This window comes from Pimephales promelas, chromosome 13, assembly GCF_988280905.1.
Source record: "Pimephales promelas chromosome 13, fPimPro1.hap1.1, whole genome shotgun sequence".
Lineage (NCBI taxonomy): Eukaryota > Metazoa > Chordata > Actinopteri > Cypriniformes > Leuciscidae > Pimephales > Pimephales promelas.
In genome coordinates this window covers 5,775,824-5,803,661 of record NC_142781.1, presented here as the reverse complement: position 1 = coordinate 5,803,661, position 27,838 = coordinate 5,775,824, and the positions used below count along the sequence as shown (strand labels likewise).

At 38.7% G+C, this 27,838-nt stretch overlaps 1 protein-coding gene and 1 long non-coding RNA gene across 2 annotated transcripts in view; both read left to right on the top strand.

The window, feature by feature from the left end:
- The window catches only part of LOC148975135 (uncharacterized), a 199,050-nt gene that overhangs the window by 94,823 nt on the left and 76,389 nt on the right, over positions 1 to 27,838 (top strand). The gene's annotated exons all lie outside the window — the stretch shown is intronic.
- On the top strand, positions 9,140 to 17,087 carry LOC120479261 (uncharacterized). Its single transcript, XM_089118372.1, has 5 exons — positions 9,140 to 11,996; positions 12,513 to 12,603; positions 13,344 to 13,685; positions 14,158 to 14,247; positions 14,865 to 17,087. The coding sequence occupies exons 1-5, from the start codon at positions 11,805 to 11,807 to the stop codon at positions 15,245 to 15,247; spliced, it is 1,098 nt and encodes a 365-aa protein (XP_088974498.1). The 5' UTR covers positions 9,140 to 11,804; the 3' UTR covers positions 15,248 to 17,087.

The following is a 27,838-nucleotide window of genomic DNA, read 5'->3' as shown; positions in this document are numbered from 1 at the left end:
CAGCTGCTTGCAGTGCTGCACTAACGACATGTCTTTGTCGAGGATAACTCCCAAATTTCTAAGACTTGGCTTAGCAGACTGGCCTAGATCACCCAAGTATTGTTTAATCCCAGGGATTACATCCTCAGGGGCAATGATCAATGTTTCTGTCTTGTCTGCATTTAGCTGCAGGGAGTTTTCACTTAGCCATTTTTTAGTTTCCACAAGACAAAGAAGCAAGGAGTTTAACTTACAGATCTCTGATGGCTTGAAGCAGCAGTAAAGTTGGATATCATCGGCAAATAGGTGAAAAGAAACATCATTGAACCTTTGTATGATCTTTCCCAAAGGGATCAAATACAACAAAAATAAAACAGGGCCCAGAACGGAGCCTTGAGGGACTCCACAGAGCAAGTCTGCAGACCCAGACCTTATTTGGTTAGCTGTAACACTGAAACTACGCCCAGATAAATATGAGGTGAACCACTGCAGAACCGACCCTGACAGCCCTACTTGATCCTTTAATCTTTTCAGCAAAACCTGGTGGTCGACGGTGTCAAAGGCTGAAGACAGATCCAAGAGAACTAGAACAGTGTGTTTTCCAGAATCAGCAGACATCATAATGTCATTTGACACTTTCAGTAAGGCCGTTTCGGTAGAGTGTTGTTTACGAAAACCTGACTGGAATGGCTCATAGATGTTACTATTTTCCAGGTAAAATGTTAACTGTTCGCAGACTACCTTCTCAATGAGCTTGGATAAAAACGGGAGCTTAGAAATAGGCCGAAAACTATTCAAATCCGACAGGTCCAGACCTGCCTTTTTTAGTAATGGTTCCACTATAGCATGCTTAAAAGCATCTGGAAAAACGCCAGTAGACAGCGAGAGGTTAACCATTTTAGTTACACAAGGGCCAATTTCATCAAACACTTTTTTGAATAGTCTAAAAGGAATGACGTCTGAAGAACAGGTAGATGGCTTCATTCTGGTCACCAATTCAGAAATATCAGAAATCGTCACCGTTCCTAAAAGTGGACCACATGCTTGAGACTGGCTTAAATACAGCAGTGATGCCACACGAATGAGATGGGATTTTATCTTTAATCATTTTAATTTTATTTGTGAAAAAACCCAAAAATGCATTGCTGTCAGCTTCACAAAAAACAGGGATAACTGGAGCAGCAGGGCAAACAAGTGTATTGATCGTATCAAACAGCACTTTAGGATTTTTTTTATTTAATGTTACTAGTTGACGAATATATTCAGATCTGGCTTTTCCAACCTTCAGATTATAGGACAACACAAGTTCTATTATTCATCCGTCTCGGAGATCCGATTCGGACGACAGACGTTGCCTAGCAACACGCCCCCTTTCCTCGGATTTCTCCTCTCGGACGTCGGACAACCGTGAGGACACCGAGAAAGAATTCCGTTTCGGAATTCAAGATGGCTGCGCCCTGTGACTTGTAAGAATGAATTGTTTTTGAACCGCTTTGGTATTTTAAATGACGGTTATAATCACTCGTATTACTGCGTCCCCTGTAGGTATGGGAATCGGTTGTTGTGAGTGCAATTACTGACGTTGCTAACAGAAGATTAACATGAAAAACATTAATAAATTGAACATTTTCAAGTTCAAATGGCTGCGTTTTAATAAGGTGTAGTCATAATATTTTTTCGTTTTAATGTAAGTGCCTGGTACTCGGCCAGCGCTACCATTATAACAGCTTTCCGGGTGGCGTCCATTTTTTTCTCCGACTCGGACGCGTAAAACAAATAGAACGCTTGAAGTGTGGACGTGACGTCAAATCCGAGGTCCGAGACGGTTCGTTGGGTATAATAGAACGCACCATAATTACTGGAAGTTTTGGGTCAGAACTGAAGTGAAGATCAAACAGAACAATATTATGGTCGCTCATATAGACATCATTTACAGATACATTTAATATATCTAGGCCAAGTGTAAAAACTAAGTCTAAAATATGGCCTTTTTGGTGAGTGGGCTCAGATACATGCTGATTGAAATTAAAAGTTTCAGTCAATGTTAAAAATTCCATTGTGGGGCAAGATGAGCTGTCATCAACATGAAGATTAAAGTCTCCAAGGATTAAAACAGATTCCATCTTAATTATAGAGGATAAGAATTCACTAAAATCCTTTAGAAAGACAGCAGCAGGGCCTGGAGGTCGATAAACCAAAATACAGTAGAAAGGGGATGAAAACCCCACCTTTACCATCTGCAATTCAAAAGAAGAGAATTTTTGGGGCAAAATTTCATTACATTTGTGGATGTCCTTGTGTACAATAGCCAGTCCACCACCGCGACGAGAAGGGCGGGGCCTCCCAATAGCAGAGCAACCAGCTGGGCAGAGCTCATTTAAATGAATAAGCTCTTCCTCTCTCTGCCATGTCTCTGATAAACACATAATATCCAGGCCTTCTCTTATGAAAAGATCGTTTAATGAATGCGATTTATTCGCAATTGAACGAGCATTCAACAGGCCGGAATGTATTTTGGACGACGTCACGGAGGCAGTGTCCCTGCTTTGCAACGGGATTGGTTGCAGGCACGACCAGCGGTCACATGGTCTCCTGACGGTCCAATTGGAAAGAGCCGGCACAAACACGGAAGTAAACATTTGCGGCGAAAATCTCTGACCACAACTCCAGCGCTGTGAAGGATCCATGACACCCGTTGAAATCCGAACAGGCGGAGGCGAAGATACGCTGCCGCTCACATCGAGAAGAGGAATCCGCCGCAGGCACTGGATGCGGTCCCAGCGGCCAAAAACAACAGAGCCACCGCGCGCAGCTGCACGCCTTCGCCTGACCTGGACACCGGACCGCAAGCCTCTTTTCCTGAATCTCCTACGGACCCTACCCGGAGCCCGGTATAGTAGCAAGTAGTCAGGTGAGTCAGGATCGATAGCAAATGGAGGAGGAAATGCCTGTTTGAACCTGTCGTAATTACTAAACAGGACCTCCATCGACTCTCTGATGTGAAACAAAGAGTCCTGGTCATAAGTCCATACAGCCAAGACGCATCCATCTGTTATGCAGGCTGAGATGATCACGTACACTGAGAAACAGACCATTAATAATTTACACAGCAGGAGACGAGCCGCGGCTCTGCCAGTTACAGGCGCCATCTTGCTCTCTCAGATCAGATGACCAAAACCCAATGTACAAACGCTCGCAATGCACACAACCAACTCCCTCAAGAGCTGACTGGGCATGCTGCGCTCCCAGACAAACAACACGCAGATCATGTGTATCCCCACCCGTGATATAACAAGGGCAGGGAGGAACACACTTTCTGAAATGCTGTTCGCTCACCATAATATATACTCGTCTCTTATAGTTTTTTTATATGTGAAAAAAACTCCTGCCTAGATGAAACTAAGGACAGACAAAAACACTTGAGACACAGACTGATATATTTCACACACAGAGCGCTTGCTGAAGACTCAGAAGCTGTCACACTTGTGTTTTTAGGGTGCTTTATAGTTTCCTGGTCGATACGTCACCCCGCCTATGACGTTCCGTCTCACCATTGGACTGATTTCATACGTGCTTCATGACGCACTCACGCAGGGGCGTTCCCATAGCGGTTACACGCAGCTCGAAGTTCCCTAAATGGGAACTTTATATCTTGTACGTTGTTGGTCCAGTTATACTAAAACTTTCTTTTTACATGTACTGCGTTAGATTAAACTGAGAGAGGTCATATCACTTGCATAGTGTTTACCGCTTCGGTTCTCATTTGTAAGTCGCTAATTTTTTACTTATCAAAATTGTGCTGTGGCAAAAAAAATATTGGAAAACACTTGCTTAAGATAAGATGTGATCCACTGAAATGGTGTGCAAACAATGAAACGGTCGACTTTGGGAATTTAAGCCATTTTGGGAAACAAGAATGTTCAACCATCTATCTTGAAGTGGAATTCGGGTCGAGGCAGTCTGTCGTTTCTTATAGTACACAACTAGTATGCTCTTTCATTCCTCATGACTGCCAGAGGCACCAGCGGATGACACACACCAACACAGTCATGTGAAATGCCACCCACCTGAAAACACCAAGTTTGCTCAAAAGAACTGCAGAGCTCACAGTCACATTATTAGACATCTGCCAAGGAAACTCCCCGTAAAGCAGGCCAGGACTAGAGATTACCCTGGGAGAATTGCAAGCAACACCTTCTGGTAAGGATTTATGCGATTTAAAATAAGCTCTACTATCTGTATAAGGGTGGGATGAAGGCAGTTGAAAAGAAGCCAGGTGAATGAAATGGGAGACAAGATGTGATGGGGGAGCACAGGTGATAAGACACTCGTGTGTGTGTGTGTTGCGGGAGAATAAAATGATCTGCGGGACTGCCGCAAAGTAGAAATTTCTAAGAATGAATAAATCGTTATTCATCTATTTCACAAAAGCAACGAGAACATCTAAAATAAAAATGATTTATTGGAGCAAAGTTGGAGGCTAACTGGTCCATGCGGCGGAAAGTACACTACCACACTGAGCCAAATTATCTGAGCATGACACAGGTGGATCCAGGGCTTAAAGATTCCAGCACCGTTCTAGATCTCCGGCGTAGTCAGAGTAGTTCATATATGGCGGAAAATCAATGCCAATAATAACTGAGCGCACAACTGATTTTCAGAACCAATATAATTTTGGTTGGGTAAATGTAAATAGTGGTGAATGGGAGTATAGTGATAATATATGTGAAGGTGAAACTCGAAAAATTAGAATATCGTGCAAAAGTTCATTTATTTCTGTAATTCAGCTTAAAAGGTGAAACTAGTATATTATATAGACTCATTACATGCAAAGTGAGATATTTCAAGCCTTTATTTGTTATAATTTTGATGATCATGGCTTGCAGATTATGAAAACTTGTGGGTTTTTCTCATATTATCTCTCTTTGCATGTAATTGCTCTTATTAGGTTATTAGCTTACAAAAAGTTAGATGATTAAGATCACTATATAATATTTTAATAATTTGCTAGGTTAAATCATTTGCAGTGTTTAATTTTGTTCCTCTATATTCTGTAGCAAATTCTGAAAAGGCATTTGTAAGCTATAATTCATGCTGTGTACTGTATCTTAACTTGAGAAGCCAGAACCCCATTTACATTTAATAGAAAACATAATGATCCACTTATATAAAGTAAAAATGTGGGTAAATATGCGTTATTACAGTCTGTGAATATCTCTTAACAACACAATGCAATCACTAGTAAGACTTCCTGTTTATAAAGTATATGGGAAGAATCTAATCTATATTAACAATGCATTAAATCACATTACACATGAATAAACCACAATCAATAAAAACAAAGTAATGTCTCGTGACTCAAGTCAAGTGAATTATGCGTCGTTGGACAGGCGTCAAATCACAACTTCCGAAGGGAAGTAACCAATGACATTGATTCGAAGTTATTAAAACAGTAAGTCCCGCCCCTTGACTGCCAAAAATACAACTGTTCAATCGAGCAAAAGCAGCAGGCGAGAACAGATCGAGCGCGAGAGCGTGGGTGGGTGTCGCTACTCGATCCGTACCGGAAACACGATCTACTGCGCATGTGCGAGAACGCGTCTCCTTCCTGTCTGATGTCGAAACCATTTACGGCAGTTGTTGTTCGAAACTATACGGTCCGTAACGTAACTGAAGCCCTTTAACTGCCTTTAATTTATCCTTTTATTTTAACTTTAATTTATTTTCTTCTTCCTAAAGTTGTGTTTTTGTACGTGCTCCGTTTTGCTACGCTTATATTTTGGTCAATTCTGTTTAAGAATTATTAGATAGTTATTGTTGTCAATTTTACAAACAGATGTGTATTAAGTTTGGGCAGAACGAAAAAATTCGTTCTCGCACATGCGCAGTACAGATCGTGTTTCCGGTACGGATCGAGTCGCGAGTAGCGACAGTGGGGAATGATCATGCACGTGCGATGGCTTGTATGGGCTATATGCACGCATAAGTTCCGCATTTGACGCAAGGATGCTCGTCCATTTCCGGTTGTGGAGATTAAAGCGGAGGAGGAAAACCGGAGAAAACGGGATTATGGCAGAGTCTTCAATATTTACTGTCCTCCCGTCTTTGAAACGAAACGTACATGCGTTTAGATGTAATTTTATATATAGTTATGTTTATTTAATATAATTTTAAAAAGAAGCATAAACACAACGAGGGGTGTCTGTTTTATCTGTTTTTGTGACTAACGTTTCATTAGTATAAACATGGAGTATAAAATTCCAACCCGATCTCACGACCAAGTCGTACGAATTCGACGAATGATTAAAAAGTGGCTAATTCGTAACAATTCATACGACCTCACTCGTACGAATTAATACGATTTTGCTAAATCGTACATATTTTACGAATTGGCCAATTCGTATGAATTCATACGAATGACCTACCCCTGACCCCGCCCCTAAACATAACCATCACGTGGGTTTAGACAAATCGTACGAATTAGTACGAGTGAGGTCGTATGAATTGTTACGAATTAGCCACTTTTTAATCATGCGTCGAATTCGTACGAATTGGTCGTGAGATAGTGTTGAAAATTCAATATAAATTCTCGCTATTGCATTGGACTCTACGATCGGCGGAAGTTATCGAGCATCCTTACACCTTCACCGGAAATAACGCCGTGCATAGAGCCTATTGCGTGCAGAAGAGATGTCATGCGGGCGCACGGATTTTGAATGAGCTCGCGAGTTCCCATTTCCTCGCATGTAGATCTGTTATCCTCTCACGGAAGTCATTTACCTCGCACGCCAGCATCCCTTGTGCGCTCGGTTATTATTGGCATTGATTTGCTGCTATACTGGATGGATAGTACGTTTTTAAAGCCTGGACAAGACGTCCTAATTGATAAATGGCGTTGGGCATGGATAGAAGAAATAGGCAGAGATGGCAAGCCTTTTGGTAGCTGGTTTAAGAAATTAAGAAAACCAGGTTCTTGCTTCTGCACGTTGTGCTCGAGAAAGCTAATGTATGCAACTAGCGGTTAACAAGTTCTACCACGTCACAAATTAGACCCCGGTCATAGTGGAGCTGCCCGCGCTCTCCAACACATGATTACTGGGAGCAACAGAGCTGACGTACCGTCATAGACTGACCATGTTTGTGACTTGAAAATACGCGTGTGCATGTTTACTGCAAAACACAATCTCTCAAACGCTTGTAAATCTGTGTAAAAAATTAGCTGCAGACAATAAGCTTTGACAAATCTGTCCTTTTTAAATCAGCATGCCATTATGTAAATACACACCAGAGTTTAAGAAACGTCTGTCTGAGAAGCTCAGAAACTGCATGTTTTCATTAAATATCGATGAAGCCTCTAGCTAGAGCATGGACAAAATGTTCTTGTTCGCTTTTTTGATAATGCGACCACCAGAGTAACAACACCAGATCTGGCGAGCAGTAAAGTTAATATTGCCAATGCCTCAGCACTTTTTTTTTAATAATAACCCTGCGTAGGTGTACACCTGACCCCGCAACCCCCCACCCTCGGAAAAAAATTCAGGATCAGGATTTTGTTTTGCTTTAGCCTACTTGGATCTCTTCATGCTACAGATTCAGTTTTGTTATTAAAGGAAACATACAAAACCAACCAAAGGAAAATCTGATATTTGGAAATGTTTTTTTGGTAGTATACGTCAGCTACGGAAGGCACCTTCCTTTTGCTTGCTGTGACAAATGCAGCAAAATATTCACATGTAATGGGTACACGTCTGGAACTTGAAGCATAATGTCTGCACAGTTTCAAAAGGACAAACTTCAATGTGATTTATGCAAATCGATTGAAAGTGTCCTCGTAGACAGCAGCCAAGATTGGAACAGAGATTGTGACAGATGTTGCCTCATCCAACGACATAGTCAAGCTGTCTGAGTAAAAGGGCACAAACATTAAGAAGAGCTGTGGTTTATGAAATAACCGATGGTTGCACTGACTACTGACATCTGGACCGAAATCTATAGGAAAACCTCTTTCCTATCAAAATACGTTACATATACAACTTATGACTTGGTGTCAAGGGTGCTCTTTGCAACCGTGTTCCATGCAGGCATTTCAAAAATATTTGAGCTCTCTTATTTCAAAATCTCAGAGTTTTTGTAGTCCACAGGCAAAGAAAAAAAACTATTCACATGCTGGCCTGAAGTCAAGCTGAGCAAGTCTCTAAAACAGTCAGTGGAAGCAAGATGAAATTAAGTTTTTGAAATGATGGATTGTTTCTCAGCAGTATGATCACATTGCAACAATCATATTGGTGAAAGTGTGCTGAGGTACGCTTGTCGGACGGGTTCCACACATGCGCAGTAGATCAGCGTGTACACTTCCACACACGCAATTTCCCTCTACGAATTATTGCATATCTGACTGTCTTTATATTAAATTAACAGCTGGTGCTTTTAAGTGGCAAAAAATGGGAGGCACGTGGATGCTCGCAAAGAGACTGCATTCTAACCAAGCGGCAACATTCTCATCTGAAAAATTAATGGATCAAATTTTTTAAAAAGCGCTATCTTTATAAATAAAACACAGTCAAATCTGTGAAACAACTAAATTTTAGAAACATCTAAATTTTGAAACAGATTTTAAACAACTAAAAAACTAAAACTGAAAAACTATTAAAACTACATTTCGTGACACAATAACAGTAGGTTAGTATTTTTAAATGTTTCTGCTTTTCAGTTAGCTGCTAACGTTAGCTTATTTTACCTAGAAGTTGCAAACACAACTCCGTTCATTAGTTGCAGTAGCCTACTAACTTGTCACATTTACCCGCATAGTACAGGATACATAACTATAGAGCTGGTCCGCCCATCCGTAAAACTCCAAGTGGACTTCTAGGTTGAAAAAGCGTCAATGCAAGTGAGTAATACTCTCAGGTATAAAACAGGTGTAGAGAGTACATGTAATGGAGGAGTAAGCATGCATTAGAAATCCAAGAAATCAATGGTCCTGATTGCCTTGGGAAACTGAAAGTTTGATGCTCAATCGAAGGTAAGCATTGTTTATTTTCTTATGTTGACTGGTGTATGAGTATGTATTTTTTCCTAATGTTATTTATTTATTTTGTAGAAGGACTTCACGTACTGTGGCTCGTCTTTCTGTCACTCATGGTGGGACCCTTGTCTATGCGAGCGAGTTTAGAGACCCTGTGGCTTATTTCAGTGGTTTCAGAAACTGAAATCGCACGCGCACTGTTTTGGATTTTGGATCCACACTAAGGTTGACACTGGGAGGATTTGAGATTTGGATTTGTGGACTTGAGCTTTCATTGACATTACTATAGTGTGGTTTCAACGTGATTATCCTTGGCATCATCATCATCATCTTCGTCATCGTCATTCAGAAGAAAACAGATAAGACTTTCATTAGTATGTTGCTGGGTGTTGTGTGAAAAAATAAAGTAAGATCTTTTGTGTGACTAATAAGAGTTTTGAAAGATAAAGAAAAATGCAACAAATGAGAAAAGTTTATTGATTGTTTTTCTGCAGATCACAGATTTGTTAAGATTGCTAATAAATACTTCCAATGTACTTTAAACATCATATAGTTAGTGAATCCCACCCAAAATAAGACGAATCAGATTAATAACTAAGTTATTATGTGAGGTTAAAGAAGGAGTTATAATATTGCTCCATAGACCTCCATTCATTCTGCACTCCGCCTGCGAGCGCCCCCGTATGGACAGAGGCGTGTTACTGCAGCCAGTCCAGAAACCGAAAGTAACCAGACAGTGCCAATTCTCCCCACTGCGTAGGAGGAACATTTAGCGAACATGATCGGGTCAAAAAAAAGCTTAAATATTTCTGGTTTTGGCCCCAACTTTATTCAACTTTTTTCAGACGTTCAGGAAAACTTGATTTAAAGTTTGGAGAATTATGAGCATGGTTTGCTAAATTGGGAATGTTTTTTGGAGTTGCAATATTGAAAGGGGGTTATTATTCTGTTGTGTACTGCAATAACATTTTGACTAAAAATACATATTTAATTGCAACTGGTCTCTGTCTGTAAGGAGGCATTTAAAAATTCAAGCACAAACCTAATAAACTAGCATATAATCTTGCTCTACATAAAGCAATATTGATTTTATATTGTTTCTTGATTTATATTGGTTTTCTTATACAGTTTTCAGCTTTAATTTTTATATAATTTCCATTCAAATTGTGATACTAACATATCATTAATATTGTTCAGTTGAATATCAGCAAATGATTTAATTCATAATAATTTTCAATTACAGTTACATTACATTTACTATAGACATTGTCTAAAATAACATTTAGTGTTCATTTAATGAAATTTAGTGATTCAATGTACTTCAAACCATTAATAAGATTTTTCTTAAATATATTGTTCAATTACATGCTTTTGTAAATTTGTTGTTCAAATAAATAATGTTCAGTGAAATCAGTGAAGGTCGCCTACTTTAACCCTTACATTATTTATGAATATTGATGTTGAGTGACTATGATCAGTAAAATGGTTCAAGGTACTTTTCAGAACTAAATTAAACCTTAAACTAAGTTGTGCTGTTTTGATATTCATAAACATGGAAAAAATGGTTTAAATCTATTTGTATACTTGGCAAATCTGGGAAGAAACCACACTGACTTTGTGTGTAACAGTTCACACACTGAAAACCACATGTGTATTTCTTTAAAGTGGAGCCTAATTAATTTCATTAAATAAATAAAAAACCATTACATAACATAAACATTCATAATCTATGAACATTATTATGTGTAAGTTTGGCAAAGATGACAATTCATGTGTTATCTCATATACCGTAAGTCAGATGGGATTTTTTTTTTCCATTGAAATGCATAATTTCACTAAATGGAGTTGAGGAAACAATAATAACATGAAATCAAGTCCTGTAAAACTTTTTCAGACATTTTACATTTTAACTCACATTACAGTGTTAAAATGTGTGTAAAGAACTTGAACAAGAAATACAAAAAAAAACAAAACAAAATTTTTTTTTTCTGATCTCTAAATATTGTTTACTGCATCACTTTACATATTCATTATAAGTATTATTGATTTGAAAAGTTTTAATATCATAATATTTAGAAATTGCATTAACGTTATCCTGTAGGCCTTATGACATTTTGACTGGTGTGGTCACATGATTCTCAGTTAAACCACTTAAAATACAGTTTAAAATTTAGATTTTAGTAACAAGTAAAAAAAAAAAAAAAACATCCCCATAAAGATAATAACTACTTTGATGTACAGTTTTAACCAATTTGATTTTTTTTATCAGTTGAAAACCTTATTTGTCATTGATGTGAGCTCACGCGCTCTGCTCACGCACGTGGCTTCGGATGCGCGTGCGAGCATATGAGTGGTTCGAGTATGGGTTGCTATGGCGACGCGTCTTATGAATTTTGAATGCAAATATCAACACTTTAATCGCTGTTGGTTGGTTGAGAGTCGAGGCGATTTCAGAGACTTTTGCTGAAAATTTTCTTGTGCTGAAGTTGAGATTTTGAAGCTGTTCGGAGGATTTCAGAGAGGAGACTTTTATTCCAGAAGGAGATCGGATAATATATCCTAGCTAACGCTACATCGTTTTATTTATTTTTATTTAATATTATTTCTGAGGACGCTTTAATTTGATTGTTCTTTTCTTATTTTTGAGGGAGTTTTGGAGTTTTATTTTATTTATTATTTTTATTTTATTTTTTCATTTTTATTTTTTTATTTTTTTGGGGTGGAGTATTACTGGGGTGGGGTATTTCATTGTATTTTATTGTATTGTATTTTGTATTGTATTGCTCTTGTTTGCAGGAGGATGCCAGGCCCGACCGGGACTCAGAGCCACGAGCTCATTCCTGGATATGTAACATCTCTGTCTTGTGAGTTTGTTTCTGTGTCCACAGGTCCGGCTCACAGGAAGAGAGAGTGGCAGAGAGACAGCCAGCAGAGCCCAGATGATGGACGTCCGTCCACTTCTCCTCAAGACTCTCGCAGAGCAAAGGCAAAGGTAGGGTGACCAACAGTCCTGTTTTCAAGCCCTCTCCTGGCCCTCCTGGCTGTTCTTTATAAAGTGATGAAAATGTCCTGGTTTTCAAAAAACTGCTGGGAAAGATCAGCTCTACAGCAAAATATAGATGTAGATATAGAAAACAGGATAAAGAGGAAGAAAACTAACGATATAAATATATTTTGTTAGTTCTTTTTGGCAAGTTTGTGAGAGATATTTTTGTTCAATTTGGAGGTATTTCTTTCAGTTATTTATTATTTATATATTTACTTTTGTAATACAGAAGAGACATTATTTCATTATTTTTGAAACCTGTCATAATAAAACGTTGAGTAACCTCTGAGAAGCCAATCTGAATTTGTGTCTTGTTAATGTAACAATTTTCTATTTATACAGAGGAGGAATAGCCTACTTTCAATGTATTGAAATTAATAAGGCATCTTTGAGTAAACTTTGAGTATCTGTTTGCTGGGCCGAGTGTCCTGGTTTTTGGTAATCAAAATATGGTCCCCCTAGGCAGAGGAAGAGGAGAAGCTTCATTCCCGTGACTGGAGCGGCATCATCCCAGACCAGAGAACTGCAGCGATACCTGAGAGAAGAGCTGAGGGTAAATCAAATGACCATTGGAGAATATTATCACTGGAGTGTCATTAATTACCATATATGATCACACCATATTATATCAAAATACAACTGAAGTTTGATCAAGCCAATAATCAGGTTTAGTTTTTATTCCAAGACACATCATAACATATTTATAAGGATTGGGTACAAATTTCAAGAGTAGCCATAATTTGAGTATCCAATGTTTAATAATTATGATTAGTTTGAAACATGTGTGTGATATTCCCTGCTTTAGAGAATCATGGTCACACATGGTACACAACATTATAAGTTATTATTAATATTTGGTTGGTTCTGTTGTTTTTGCATGTGTTTTTAATTTCTTTATATAACAGCCTGGACAAAAATGATGTTGCCAAATTGTTTATGTTTTATTGAATTATTATCACAAATTAAACAATCGACTCCCAGCTTAACTGTGCAATATGACTACAAAATCTTACACACATTTATAATAACATTTAAATGCAAGACAAGAGTGCAGATGTCAGATTTCCTGGGCCGGACGTCACTTGTGTTCACTATTGTATATAGCTGTAATTGTAAATGTAAGGGAGAAAAGGAAAGCGTGTGTGTGTGTGTGTGTGTGTGTGTGTTTAATCAGGCACTAGGATGATTGGGAAGAACATATTTAACTGTTTTCATCCCATGTTCTTCTTTCTTCATGATGTCAAGCCTCAGTATTTACGGTTTCTTGTGTTAATGTTTTTACCTTTCTTTAAGGCGTCTGTGCTTTCTTACGGAGAATCGGGAAGGCTGTAAAGCTTGACTGCAGTGAGGTCGATACACTAGTGTCCACATATCCCTCCTGCAATCCCACGGATGTCCAGCAGGATTCATCCGAGTTTTACTGGGCAACACCAGTGCATCCGTGTCCATCTGGAGTCCAGCTGCCGGTTAATGCCGATCCGGACGATCCCGAACGCTCATGCACATCTGTCCTGGACCCAGAGCCGGCACCAGATCTAGAGCTGATGTCTTTCTCAGGATTGTCCAGTCTCTCTAGTATCGAGCTGACGCCGGACTCTATTCAGGACGATCCTGACGATCCATCGTCTGTCCCGGGTGAGTCTATGGTCATTATTATTACTGTCAGTACTTTCATTATACCGAGTTGTGTTGTGTTCATCTTGTGTATCTAATTATTAAAGTCCCCCGCTGGCCAATCAATTCATCCCTTTAAACTCATCTTTGATCACCAAATAATTCCATATTTAAATGTTTTTTTCTTTGAAAAAACAATCCGTCACGCCTTAAAATAGCTTGAATGTAACTCGACACCCTTGCCTCATTTAGTATGCTCGGTTCTATGAATATGCAAATGAGCCCCGCCTCCACTCACTCACTCAGCCCAGAGATCCACTGGTTGACGATCATACGTTGATCTGATTGGTTACAAGGTGGTTTGTGACGTCAGAAACACCAGCGTTTTTGAGACTGTCTTTGGTTCACTGCAGTTTTAAGGAGGAAAAATGTCCCACTTTTCCAGTTGTCTCACCTTACAATTGAATTCTTTCTTTATTATGTCTTCCCTCAGATTTTGCTGAAAGCCAAACAAAGAAGAAGAAGAAAGATGTGGGTGCGTTTCTCCGTAGGAAATGGAGGGCTAGGATAGCGCCGGCTGTTGGTAAGTCTATTATTAGTCTACTGTCATTCTTTTCGTTATAGTTGTAGACTTTTGCTCTAGTCTACGGTTTATGTTATTCTTGTTCCCCTTAAATTATTAGTGTTCAACATTCAGCATCTATTTTATTTTTCACTATAATCTAGCGGTGGGAATCTTTTGGTGCTTCACGATTCGAAACGATTCTCGATTTTGAATCAAATTTCGATTTGAAATGAGCATTTTGATTGTAGTTTACTGTTGTGTGTTACTTTTCTTATTTGACTGCGGTACACAGTTCAATAGCTCTAGAGAAAAAAAGAAAATCCGACTGAATTAAATGTGAACCTTGAAATGTATTTAGTTTTTTATTAATGAGTGCATGACAATAGTTACACATCCGGTTTTCTTCCATTTGAAAAGTCATTTTTGTGTGTGGGCTGTAGTCATATACGTTTACATAAGGGATTTATTGACATGAAAATGATTTTGTGATTCTCTACTGTAACCCATGACACAGTCACAAGCTATTAGAAGTCCATCACTTTTTTTGCCGTTTTATTGCCTTTCCATGATTTGCTTTAGTCGTCTTGCTTTAGTGGCGTAATTGAATTTATTTTTCCATTTTTTCTTTTTTTTAGAAAAACAATCAAGAAGGAGGGTGAAGAAAGACATCAGCTCATTCATCCAACGAACGTGGAAAACTATAAAGGTTTCGGCTCTTGGTTGTTACGGGGACGACACAGTGGACCCAGATCCAGCAGATCTACAGCCACAAATAACTGTCCTCTCCAGGGACTTAACCGAGCCAGGTCCATCTCACCGCGAGATCAGTTCTGACCAGTTACCCTTCTCGGGTCCATCTCACCGCGAGATCAGTGTAGACACGTCACCCTTCTCAAGTCCATCTGGTTCCCAGTCAAGTTTCTTTAGCTTCGATTCGTCATCGTCTGCTCCATGTCTGACCGATCTTCTCTCAGAGTTATCAATTTTAATGGGAGATTACGAGCCTGTTTCCAGTTAATCCAGTCTCAAGCTGATCCTGAGCTGAGTTGTAGGACTGTGCACACGTTTCTTTTCTGTATTGACTAAGCCTGAATTGCGGAAGAATCATCAAACTGAAGCTGAAATTGGGCAACCTGATATTCACGGACACTGTTGGTTGAGGACTAAATACAGATACAGTCCGAGCCTCTGACTCGCTGACACAGTTTAAAACTAGATTAAAGACGCTTCTCTTTAGTCAAGCATTCACATAATGTTTACCTTTTAGTCCTCTGTTATGCCATACGGAACCGTTTGCCACTGAAACGCATTACCGCGACAGTGGGGCTCGACAGCCTTAGTCAAACGGGTCGGCGCGTATGGTTGGGTTACGGAGAGTTCAGGTTACGGAGAGTTTGTGAGATAGTGGTTTTCTAACACCGACTCCCGTATAATGGAAATCATTATGAACATCAGCTATGCTAATTATTTCCCATCTGCCTTTCTGCTAAGCGTCCCGAGAAAAATGGCGTTCGTCAGGTCCAGTTTTGTATCCAGCCTCTCACGGGGATTTCGGATGCCCCAACACCTGTGAAGAGACGACTCAACGCCTGCGATATGTTATGGCGCCGTTTTATGCATAAACAATATTTATATTTAATATTTATATATAAATAATATGAATGTAAGCCAGAGGAGAACTGGCCCCCGACTGAGCCTGGGTTCTCCCAAGGTTTTTTCTCCATCCAATCTGATGAAGTTTTGGTTCCTTGCCACTGTCGCCTTGCTTTTGGCTTGCTCAGTTGGGGTTATTTAGTGTTTAGCAATATTATTGATCTGTGTTGTACTACTTTCATGTTATCACTGTGAAGCTGCTTTGATACAATCTGTATTGTGAAAAGCGCTATATAAATATATGTGACTTGACTTGACTTAAATTGGACTTAGTGTGATTTCAATTTTCCACGTTGCTGTTGTTTTTTTTTCTTGATTGTTTCAAGACCTTTTGTATTTTATTTTCATTTTTTAATTTTTTTATTCTGATTGAATATTGTATTGGTTTCTCTCATCTTTTCCTATTTTGTTTCTAAGGTGACGAGAGTTGAAAGGAGAATTTAAAGGTTAATTGGGTGAAAGAGTTGTAGCTAGAATTAGATTCAAACGTAGCTAAAATTAGGTCAGACGCTAAATTAGCTCAAGCCATTATACGGCTGGAACTGCAAATACGGCTGGAGCGTTTGGTTGTTGGTTGTAGAGCGAGACACTGCTTCACTGCTGCTCGCCCTGCGATCGATTGCCAAACTCACTTTCTTACACTCACTTACAATCCAACATTTTCCTATACGTGAGTCGTGCGTCTACACTACACCCGTACCACTAAAAAGACGGATTATACCCAAGTCTTGAGTCATAAATTAGTATAAATACTAATAGCATCACCTTTTGTATTTTATTTATTTTTATTTATTTTCTTTCCTAGAATATCCAGATCCACCATTTTCACATTTATTTCCATTTTCACATTTATCTCCCAGCAGTGTTGTAGTACTCGAGACTCGGACTCGGTCTCGAGACCATATTTTAATGGTCTTGGTCTTGTCATGGACTCGTGTGCATTTGGACTCGGAATTGACTCGTACTCGAACATTTTTTTTTTTAGGACTCGGACTTATTCCCGAGTCCACTCGAGTTCAATTCAAAATATTTTTCATGATTATTAATGTACGTTAATAAAATATTTCTTTAAATTGATTGACACGCCCAGTGATTGGTGATTTTCTAGTGCACATCTGCGCATGACAAATTGTAATAAAATTACTTTTAACACCACCTACTATGTGGCCTTTTTACCCTAAACTGATCATATTTTTTAAACTCTTGTCTCGGACTCGACTCTCTATGGACTCGGTCTTGACTCGGACTCGACTCTCTGGTCTCGTTCTCGACTCGGACTCGAGTGAGGTGGTCTCGACTACAACACTGTCTCCCAGTTTAAAGCTAGACTAAAGATGCATTTATTTAGCCGGGCGTTCATATCAAATTTTTCTCTTCCAGTTACTGTAAATTTGGCCTCTAGTTCATAAACGCCAGAGGAGAACTGGCCCCCGACTGAGCCTGGGTTCTCCCAAGGTTTTTTTTTTTCTCCATCGGGTCACTTGATGGAGTTTTTCGGTTCCTTGCCACTGTTGCCTTTGGCTTGCTCAGTTGGGGATATTCAAATTAAATGACCCATCATACCATTGATCAGCTCCACCAAACTTGGATGTCTTTTTTTTTCAAGTAATAAACAAACACTGTTAAGTTCTTTTGATTGATACTGTGCAGCAGATTTGATACAATCTGTATTGTAAAAAGTGCTTTTTAAATATATTTGACTTGACTTGACTATTCTACACACTTTGTAGTCGTGTATAATGTATGCTTGTATAATGTATTCTTGTATAATGGCTGTTATTGTTCATTGACTTTTATTGTTCAGTAAATAATATTTTGTAATAATAATATATTGGCGTACCTGATTTTGAGAGATGGTGTGTGTGTGTTCGACCTCTTAACACTGTGATTGGTATCAGGATATGAGGAGACTTTCAACCCGCATAATAACAAAATTAATTGTAAACCGTCACCTATTGCACCTCAGCATTTTCCACACACTTTTATCTTTATATGGAAAAAAATATCCTCAATCCACCTTATTTTTATTTAAAAAACAATGTAAAGCCAAGGTATCAAAAATACAAGTACATAGCAAAAATGTAAAAGTAACATACAATTATATGATAATAAAATCCATATTTAATAGATGTATATATACGGGCCTATACATAGAGGTTTCACATAGCCTATATATATATACATATATATACAACATCAGCAATGAAAAATTGCGGAAAAAAACTTGGCAACATGATAACTACCTACAAAAGGGCTAAAGACCGGTGTCAGTAAACAGGAGAGGGAAAGGTTACATGAAGCGCATTCAGAGAGGACAACAGCTGCTCTAGAGTCACTAGTGCGGACTGACTTAGAGCGCCGAAGAAGGCTTAAAGAGAGGTGGAGAAGGGTGTTTCTCTAAAAGAAAATCCATTACCTGCCTTGGAGAAATAATTGAACAACTCAAAAAAATCAGTAAATCCCAAGAAATGATAATCGACCCATTAAAAAAGTCCATTCCCATGTGTATCACATCATTTTTATTGCTCATCACATCATTATTATAGAGATACCAACACAAAGCATTCCTCCCTAGACAAGGGACAGTGGTTGACTGGCAGAATACTATGTCAATCATTTGATATTAAGTGCTTAATATCATTCTATTCAATCCCATCCGCCAGCTCACAAAACAGAAAAATAAAGATTTAGATGAGATTTAAGATAAGTTAAAAGGGTTAGTTCACCCAAAAATGAAAATTAAGTCATTAATTACTCACCCCCATGCTGTTCCAACCCCGTAAGACCTTCGTTCATCTTCGGAACACAAATAAAGATATTTTTGACTGAATCTGAGAGCTGGATCAGTCCTACATAGACTGCCTAAGGGACTGGCTCTTGACGGCCTGTAAAGTCATTAAAGAAAAGGTTTAAATATTCCATGTGCCTACAGCGGCTCAATTATACGTTTATCAAGTGACGAGACTACTTTTTGTGAGAAAAAAACATAAATAACGACTTTATTCGACTATTCTATTACTTCCTTATGGGCGCATGCGCGAGAACTGAGACGAGGACGTTCTCATTCGTCTACTTCTTGTTACCGGCTGCTCACCGCTTAGGAGTATTACCACCCCCTACCGTATAAGATGATGTGCTGATATAGCTGGAAGCGCAAAACTTTCTGTTTACAAGCAGAGGAAGATGCGCGCTGTACATACGCTTTTCAATTACGGTATTTTCCACACTATAAGGCGCACTTAAAAGCCTTTAATCTTCTCAAAAAACGAGAGTGTTCCTTATAATCCGGAGCGCCTTATATATGGATCATCATTTTATACGGTAGGGGGTGGTAATACTCCTAAGCGGTGAGCAGCCGGTAACAAGAAGTAGACGAATGAGAACGTCCTCGTCTCAGTTCTCGCGCATGCGCCCATAAGGAAGTATTGGAATAGTGGAATAAAGTCGTTATTTATGTTTTTTTTTCGCACAAAAAGTATTCTCGTCGCTTGATAAACTTATAATTGAGCCGCTGTAGGCACATGGAATATTTAAACCTTTTCTTTAATGACTTTATGGGCGGTCAAGAGCCAGTCCCTTAGGCAGTCTATGTAGGACTGATCCAGCTCTCAGATTCAATCAAAAATATCTTTATTTGTGTTCCGAAGATTCTTTTTTCATGTGCAGACATCTGTCTCCTGAATTTTAAAATTCCAAATGCATGCTTAATGAGTACACAAGCAGAATTCAGTTTCCTATTGAACAATCTCTGCCTGACAGTCAAGTGGCCATTGTCTCTGTATGGATTCATTAACTGAAGCAAAAAAAGGATGTGCAGAATTTCCAATTATATGCATGCCCTCAGGAACCAGGGAATGTGGATCTTCCTAAAGAAGTCGGCCTACCTCTGACAAATGAAATGCGCTTGAATCATGCCAGCTACCAGGGTGACCCACACTGACATGACAGAACCGCCACTGACTGTCATAGAATCCTTTAAGTATAACAGAATAGAACTGTTTCCTGGTGATGTAGGCCACTGGATTCTCGCAGTGTGGTTTTACCATTGGAATGTGGCATCCATCAACTGCACAGATGTTTCGAATTCTAACTGGGATATATGCAGGGCTTGTCCTCTGGGCCAGGAGATGTAATGTGACAAATGCGTTATTACAAGAGAACAGAAATCATGCAGGTTTGTTGAAACTGTAGATTTGGTTATGTTAAATCTGTCTGCCACAGGGGGCAAGTTAAAATTTATTTCAATTTTCAATTAAAAAAAAGTTTTACACCCTACGACATATTCCTAACAGGATGTATTGCTTACTTCTCTCAACACGTAGGCCTACATACCTCCACATGTACTTTAGAAAGTCTGAAAGGACTTTGAAACCACATTCTCAACAAAGTAAGGAATGTTAGGGACATTCCAACACTATCTCACGACCAATTCGTACGAATTCGACGCATGATTAAAAAGTGTCTAATTCGTACTAATTCGTACGACCTCACTCGTACTAATTCGTACGATTTGTCTAAACCCACGTGATGGTTAAGTTTAGGGGCGGGGTAAGGGGTAGGTCATTAGTACGAATTCATACGAATTGGCCAATTCGTAAAATATGTACGATTTAGCAAAATCGTATTAATTCATACGAGTGAGGTCGTATGAATTGTTACAAATTAGCCACTTTTTAATCATTCGTCGAATTCGTACGACTTGGTCGTGAGATCGGGTTGGACATTCTTGAGAGAGAAAACATTTCTTATGGACCCCCCCCCTCTCTCAAAAGCAACTTGCTATTGGCTTAATTTCCATTTGAATGAAATCCTTTAAACCTTTCTTTCATTTGGTGCTGAATTATCTGCAGTCTGGGCTGTTTTACACGACATAGGTTTCATTAGATGCAAGTTGTAACATACTACTCTAGACCAGATTTATATCCCTACCACTTACTGAATAATCAATTTTAAGTAATGAGCACTGTTCACCTTTGGTGATTGTCCTCATCATAATCATCTTAGTGTAAAAACAGTGGTATTTCAATTGCATCCACTTCGTCTGCGATAAAAAACGTGAATGTGACCTCTTCCATTGCTGACATTTGCAATCCACAACACATTGAGATTCAGGAAGTGTCCGGCTTGCCTGCACTTTTTTCAGCCTAGGCTGTACATATGTGCGTGTGTGGGGTTTGTGTGTGTGTGCTTTTAGGTGCCGCCCGGAGGAGGCGTGGCCAACACAGCTGACACTTGTTGGATGCAGTATGAAATGCGGTGGAGACTGCTCGTGAGGGCTTTTTTTTGGAGTTGGCTTCTTAGTAGAGGTCCTGGGTAAGATTTGTGTGCACTTTATTTAGCGGAGAATATCTCAATTGTTGTAGACTAACATGACTCAGTTGAACAACGTGGGATGTGTGCCAAAATCTCTAACCGGGACAAAAGTCGTGAAAATGACCACATTAGGTGACACTATAATGACACCACAGGTGAATGGGACTTTTTCTTCCCTTTATAGATATCCTCATAAATTTCTAACAGATTAATCTTCATGTTAAGAGAAATACTTTTTGTATTACACTTTGTTTAAAAAATAAAATTAAAGATGCAAATGAGGCAATATCTTATCAAATATGCATTCATATAAACCCTTGAAGCTACATATTTTCTGAGGTGATCACAATGTTCACAATGACCATGATTATAAGGTCATAGAAGAGTAAGCATTCTGATTTAATATAAAGAAAATGGCTAAAAAACAGTCAACCTATATTACACACATGAGGTCATTGTAGAGCACATGGCTGTCAAACAAGATGATTTGAGATCAAGAAAAATAAGGAAATCAACTCTTTATTCTTTGTGTTAGCATGCACATTTAAAGTATGTGTCATTACCGTTTAAATACATTATTATTTTGTTGGAAATGCACATTAATGTTCGATTCAATGTTAGGCTTCAACAACAGCACAAAATGTTTGCATTGCCCTAAAATTATTTGCGAGTGGCTTCCTTTACACTATTGGAGATGCAGAGAACTTGATAAGCTTTCTGTCGCCATTCGCAAGGTTTACCTAGCGCTTAGTTTTTTGTTTTTTTGCCAACTTAGGGTATATTATAATTTTTAATGAAGATAATGCAATCATGATGACCATGCCGATTATGACTTACAGTCCCTCAGGCTTAACTTACGTGATTGAAGACATACACTATAGACTACACACATGTTCCCATCAAGGCCTCAATGAAGGGATTTTGTGAGCAGAAAGTGGGCTGACAATGTAAATGTCCAGCCAAGTTACTATTACAATTTTTAATATTTCAAAATATAATATTATATCAGTTTTTTAAAAGGCAGTTGACTGAGTAAAATCTCTTAGATGGTGTGTGACCATGTTCCATATCAAATCAGTGTGAAAGCAATTATGGCCAGGATCTGTGCATGACTCAAGAATTTTCAGAGATTCACATTTATGCACATTATTTGAACGTGGTAAGGAAAATTATAAATATCAAACTCATGGTATTACATACACTTATGCTGATATGATATTTTTCCATTATACAGCCCAGACAGCAAACTTACATTGAATCAACGTGGAAACGACGTCTCTCATGACATTGAAACAACGTTGATTTGCTCATCGAATTAACGTTGAACCAACGTCAGACGCGGCATTCTTCAAAGCTAAATGAAATCGAAAATTGGTTTGCTTTCATAACGTTAAAACAACGCGTTGATTTCAAGTTGATTTTCCGTTAGTTTTGAAAGAATGACGCGTCTGACGTTGGTTCAACGTTAATTCGATGAGCAAAACAATGTCAGATCAACGTTGTTTCGATGTCATATTTCCACGTTGATTCAATGTCAGTTTGCTATCTGGGAGGTGATTACATGACAGGTGTTTTATGACCCCATTCCCTGACCCAAACCCCAGACCAGTTACAATGCATGGCCACCACAAACAATACATGGCCACCACAAACGCATTTAATTTGTCTTCTACTTTTGCCAGCACTCTCTCCTGGCTTTTGCACACTTTGAGATGTTCTTGGCGTTTTAATTAAAGACTGAAATTCGGCATAACCTTCCATAGAGAGCCTAAGTCCCGCCCCTCCGCTTCCGGCACATGGGACCTTATTTCGGAAAAATATGAATGGTAGTCAATGGCGAGAGACAACTTATCTTTTTATTCCGTCTGAACTGTGACCTCAATTACACATATGATGTTTGTCAATTTAAAAGATAATTCTGAAAGTCAAAAACGTCACAGTTTGTCACAAAACAGAAGAGTAACATTTAGTTTTATGTGAAAATCGCTCTGTGAACTACATCTCCCGGGAAGAGAAACGAGATCCGCTGCTCGTGTGTGTGCAGTCTAGTACAAAACACTCAGGCATGACGGCGTAACGTTACGATTATAACGTAAGACTGTAGAAACAATGACAGACAGTCTCAGTAAAGTTAGCTTCATTCATTGGGAGAAAATGTGCACCTTTGGGGTTTGTAGTCTTTGTAATTACGTATTTTCACAGTCTTATACCTCAACGGTTTTACATCAAACTGCGTCTTTTTTTACTTTAAAAAATGTATTTTTTAAATTGACAAACATCATATGTGTAATTCAGGGCACAATTCAAACGAGATCAAAATATTTGTTGTCACTCGCCATTGACTACCATTCAATATTTTTCCGAAATAAGGTCCCATGGTGGTCGACCGGAAGGGGAGGGACTTAGGCTCTCTATTAAAAAAGCTTGCTCTGCTTGGGAGAAAAACTGGGCGTATTCTTAGGCCATGCTGAACAGCCAATAGCAGCGCTGCTGATCACTGTTTCTGCTATCGATACATGTCCCCTTTTAAACCAACGCGAGAACGCGCAGTTATCTCAGATAACTCAATCCAGCGATACTAATCATAAACAACAGGTGTGTTCGAAGAACCCAATTAGCCGGATCATGATTAGCACGATGATATCATCTTAGATGTCTTATTTTATCTCGGATGTTTTAAGCAACTTACGAAGAACGAGCCCCATGTCGGATGTTCTGGGTTCTAACCCGCACTCATATAGGTTTTTTTTTCTCATCAAAACCGAATATGTTCATCAGTGGTTGTATTATATCAAGCAGGGACACCTTTGTGTGCATTTTTGTTTTGTCATTTCACCGGAACGAAAAAAGAGTCTCTGTCTGAAATGTATTGAAGCAAGCGTGCATGTGAAGACTGCGTGAGCCACGAGATACACTGTAACCGCGCCACCGATCGCAGCGGCAACGAAAACTTTTTTGATCACTTGATTTAAAAAACAACGTATTTCAACGCTACATGGCCTCTTATTTAACAAACGAACTAAATTAATTTCCTGCCAGCAGAAGATGTTTTATTTATTTCTATTGGTAGCTACATCCGTGCCGGTTTTAAAAAGTGGTGGGGACAATATCGACCTGTGAATAGGTCAAAGCCTACCCATGACAAGATTTCACCGCACATTATTGGTCCTTCGACACATCTGCACCCTAAAATCATCTCCAAATATTTTGTTTATTCTGATTTTTAAGGATCCAATTCGTAAGGGAAACCATCTTAACGTCTTTACAATTTTTTTCTATATTTTTTTTTTACGTTTCCTGACAGGTACGTGCTTCTTTCCATCCATCATTTTTCATTCCATCCATTTTTTTTGTGCGGTTAACATTTCATGTGCTAGTGCAGAGCGAGAGTGCTCACGTTCAGTTCTTACTTTATATAATTCACAGATTTTAATTTTATTTTACTACATCATTGCAGGATTTTTGCAGTAAAATATCCAATGTTGTATATTTTGTTTAGTTGATTACTTACAAAATCCCAAATGTTTCAAACTATTTTTAAATCGTGAGAAATTTGCGATTTTAAACAAGGACACGGGGCGTGTGAGCAGGGGTGCGGAGTCACCAGTCAATGGCGTCATATCCGCGTTACCCCCGTTTTCCGCCAGGTTTGACCTCGCACTGCCATAGTAACCATGGCGACAGACGTTGACAACTAGGTCGATTATGCCCGTTTTGCCTAGAAGGACGCTCACGCTGTTGTTGTTTTGTTAATGCATTATGGACCATGACAGACTTTGAGACAAAAAGAGGACTAAAATGAAGATCAACATCTTTGGAGATGCCGAGAGCTCCACGTCCGTGACTAACTTCGACTTGACAGAGATGTGAGTGTTGCATGTTACTTGAGCAATAAGGAGATGTATACTGTATATGCAAATGTATATAAATCAAATCAATGTTATGAAATTCAACATGATGAAAAGTTAGAATATGATCTGTATGTTATGATCTGTACAAACAACCTAACTAACATTCAAACACACTCAAACGCAAAAATTGGTGTGATAGTGTAAATGAAACAGCGCTGCGTTACCTCAAGTTCCTCTAACAAACTGACCTGTGTGAGTATTAATTCAGCACTTGGGTGTAGTTCGGTAGAACGAAATGCCCTTATTCTTTTAAATCCGCGGGACTCGCGTTGCGTGTGGCGCTGGTATACGTCTAGCAATCGCGCACTGCTTCATACTACAGTCATGTTAAAACATCAATGTATTCACTCATCCATATATAATCCATCAGCTTGACGACAAGATCCATAATTCCACTTAACTCTTTCCCCGCCAGCGTTTTAAAAAAAAGTTGCCAGCCACCGCCAGGGTTTTTGACGATTTTCGCTAAATTTGAATGCCCCGCTGAATATTTTCTTCCATGAATATATGAAGATGATATATATAAAAATAAAGATCTGAGCCTCTGCTTTTAGGCAAAAAAAAAAACGTTTTTATTTTATCTTCATCTGTTCTTTTTTTATTGCCTCTTGAACAGAGGTAGGTTTTGTCAAAAACACAACATTTTGGACAAAAAACTGAGAAAAAGGTGTTTTTATCAAACAAGTGCATTTAAAAGCAGAATACATTCAGATGTTGTTTCCTTCATATATAAAACTTTCCAAAATAAATTAAAAACATAAAATAAACGTAAAATATATCAAATTTCCCAGGATGTAAGGGAAATGTAACTTTTGCAATAAAACTTCTGCCTCTCTGTGTTCTACCTGTGAATAATGAATAATTGGAATTACAATAAACAGGCCTAGACACACACACACACACACACACATATTACAATGTGGTAAATGTGCACAAAGAGAGAAATAATTTGACAATTACACCTTCATATTTAGACAGCCACACATAAATGCCTGCACACACACATAAACATTATAGTGTCATAATATTATACGATCTATCTGCGGCACGTCCATGGCTAGAACTTTCTGTGACAACATGTGCATCTCTCTCACTGACTACTTCGTCCCGATCAGATTCAGAATTATCAAATAAAGAGTGATCGGACTCCGAGTCCATTAACCTCCAGTACTTCAGCCATGATATACCTCTGCATTGTCTGTCTGATACATTCTCACTACTCCACTGTTTGAGACGATTGCAATCTGTTTCTCTGATCAAAGAGTTGCGCACTCATTCAGGACATGCGCGCGGGTCTTCCTTACCGTATACCACCTAAAACACGGATACCCGGAAAATTCCGTGTTTGGCGCAGATGCGTTTTTTCATTAAACCCGGAAAATTCCGTGTTTGGCGGGGAAAGAGTTAATGTGGAATATACATCATTAGTATATGCCTTTGTTATTGTAAGAGGTTAGTGACCCCTGGTGGCGAAACAATCTTGCATATTGCACCTTTAACGTGTTCCTGCATGTAAGAAAAATAAAATACAAAGTCGTGATTTGGGGCCCCTCCTGGACCCATATTCCTGGCATACTCTGCAGCCCCTGTTATGAAGCCCCTGCCCTAGGCCTGGGATCCAAGATTTATCTAGCTGGCGATGTAATTACCCACTAGTGCTTAGCACAGCTTCTGGCTGTCAGGTCGAATGAAACTGAACAGAAAACAAAGAAGTGGTTAGAGGTTTACTGAGGATATCAGTTGTATGCCGAGGGTTTAAGTATGCCACCATTCCCAGACTAGCTGCAAAGTACATTTATTTTAATAAAATGCTTTTGCTTTCACACCATTTCAAGTTAATCTTGTTTTCATCTGCCCAAGAGACCCTTTTCCAGAATTCTTCTTGCTCTAAGTTTGTCTTGACAAACTGTCATTGCATTTCATCTTGCAGTGTTGATGCCTCTGTTTTGGTTAATAAAATCTTTTGTGAACATAGTCACTGACAGATGTGTGGATTTGTTTTCATTATAGTGATCATTCTTCTGTCATCCCCTGTGGAAGTCTACAAGTCCTTTTGCAATTACTAAGGTCACCAATACTAGCTACCTTTAATCTTCATAAATGTCCCAAACAGTAGATTTAGTTAAACCAAAGGTTTGGCCAATGATCGCATTTTTTTATAATGGCTTCTCATGATGAAAAATATAAAAGCAGCAGAGAGGGGAAAAAAATCACTGACTGACAGAGATGTCAGTTTCTGTATTTTCCAGTTGCTTAAGGATGTGTTCCTGGTTGCTATGGCAACACTGTAACCAGTGTTATTGCAGCAATATCACACAAGGAAGAGACTGCATTTAATTACCTCACTGAAAAAAAATGATTATGGCCCCAATTAAATGAAAGATAATTAAATGTTGTTTGTTTATATATTTAAATTTAAAAAAATATATAGTAATTGGTTTTAACACATAACACAGTAACACGTAATGGGAATTATGTGTGTTTTGAACCAAGCTAGAGATTGAAATAGATTAATTTAGCTATGAAAACAACCACCAGCGTTCTTCTTTCAAAGCACCTCATTAAGAGGCTTATTATTAAACCTCTGTTTAAAATGTGCGATACTTGCATCTCCTTTGCAGTGGAAGCAGTGTGTGACATCTTTGAAGAAGATCTTATTGGTTCCGTGAGGCGATGGTTGGAGTTGCGATTTACTTCTTCTGCATTGAATGAAGAAATTGTGACAAACTCCC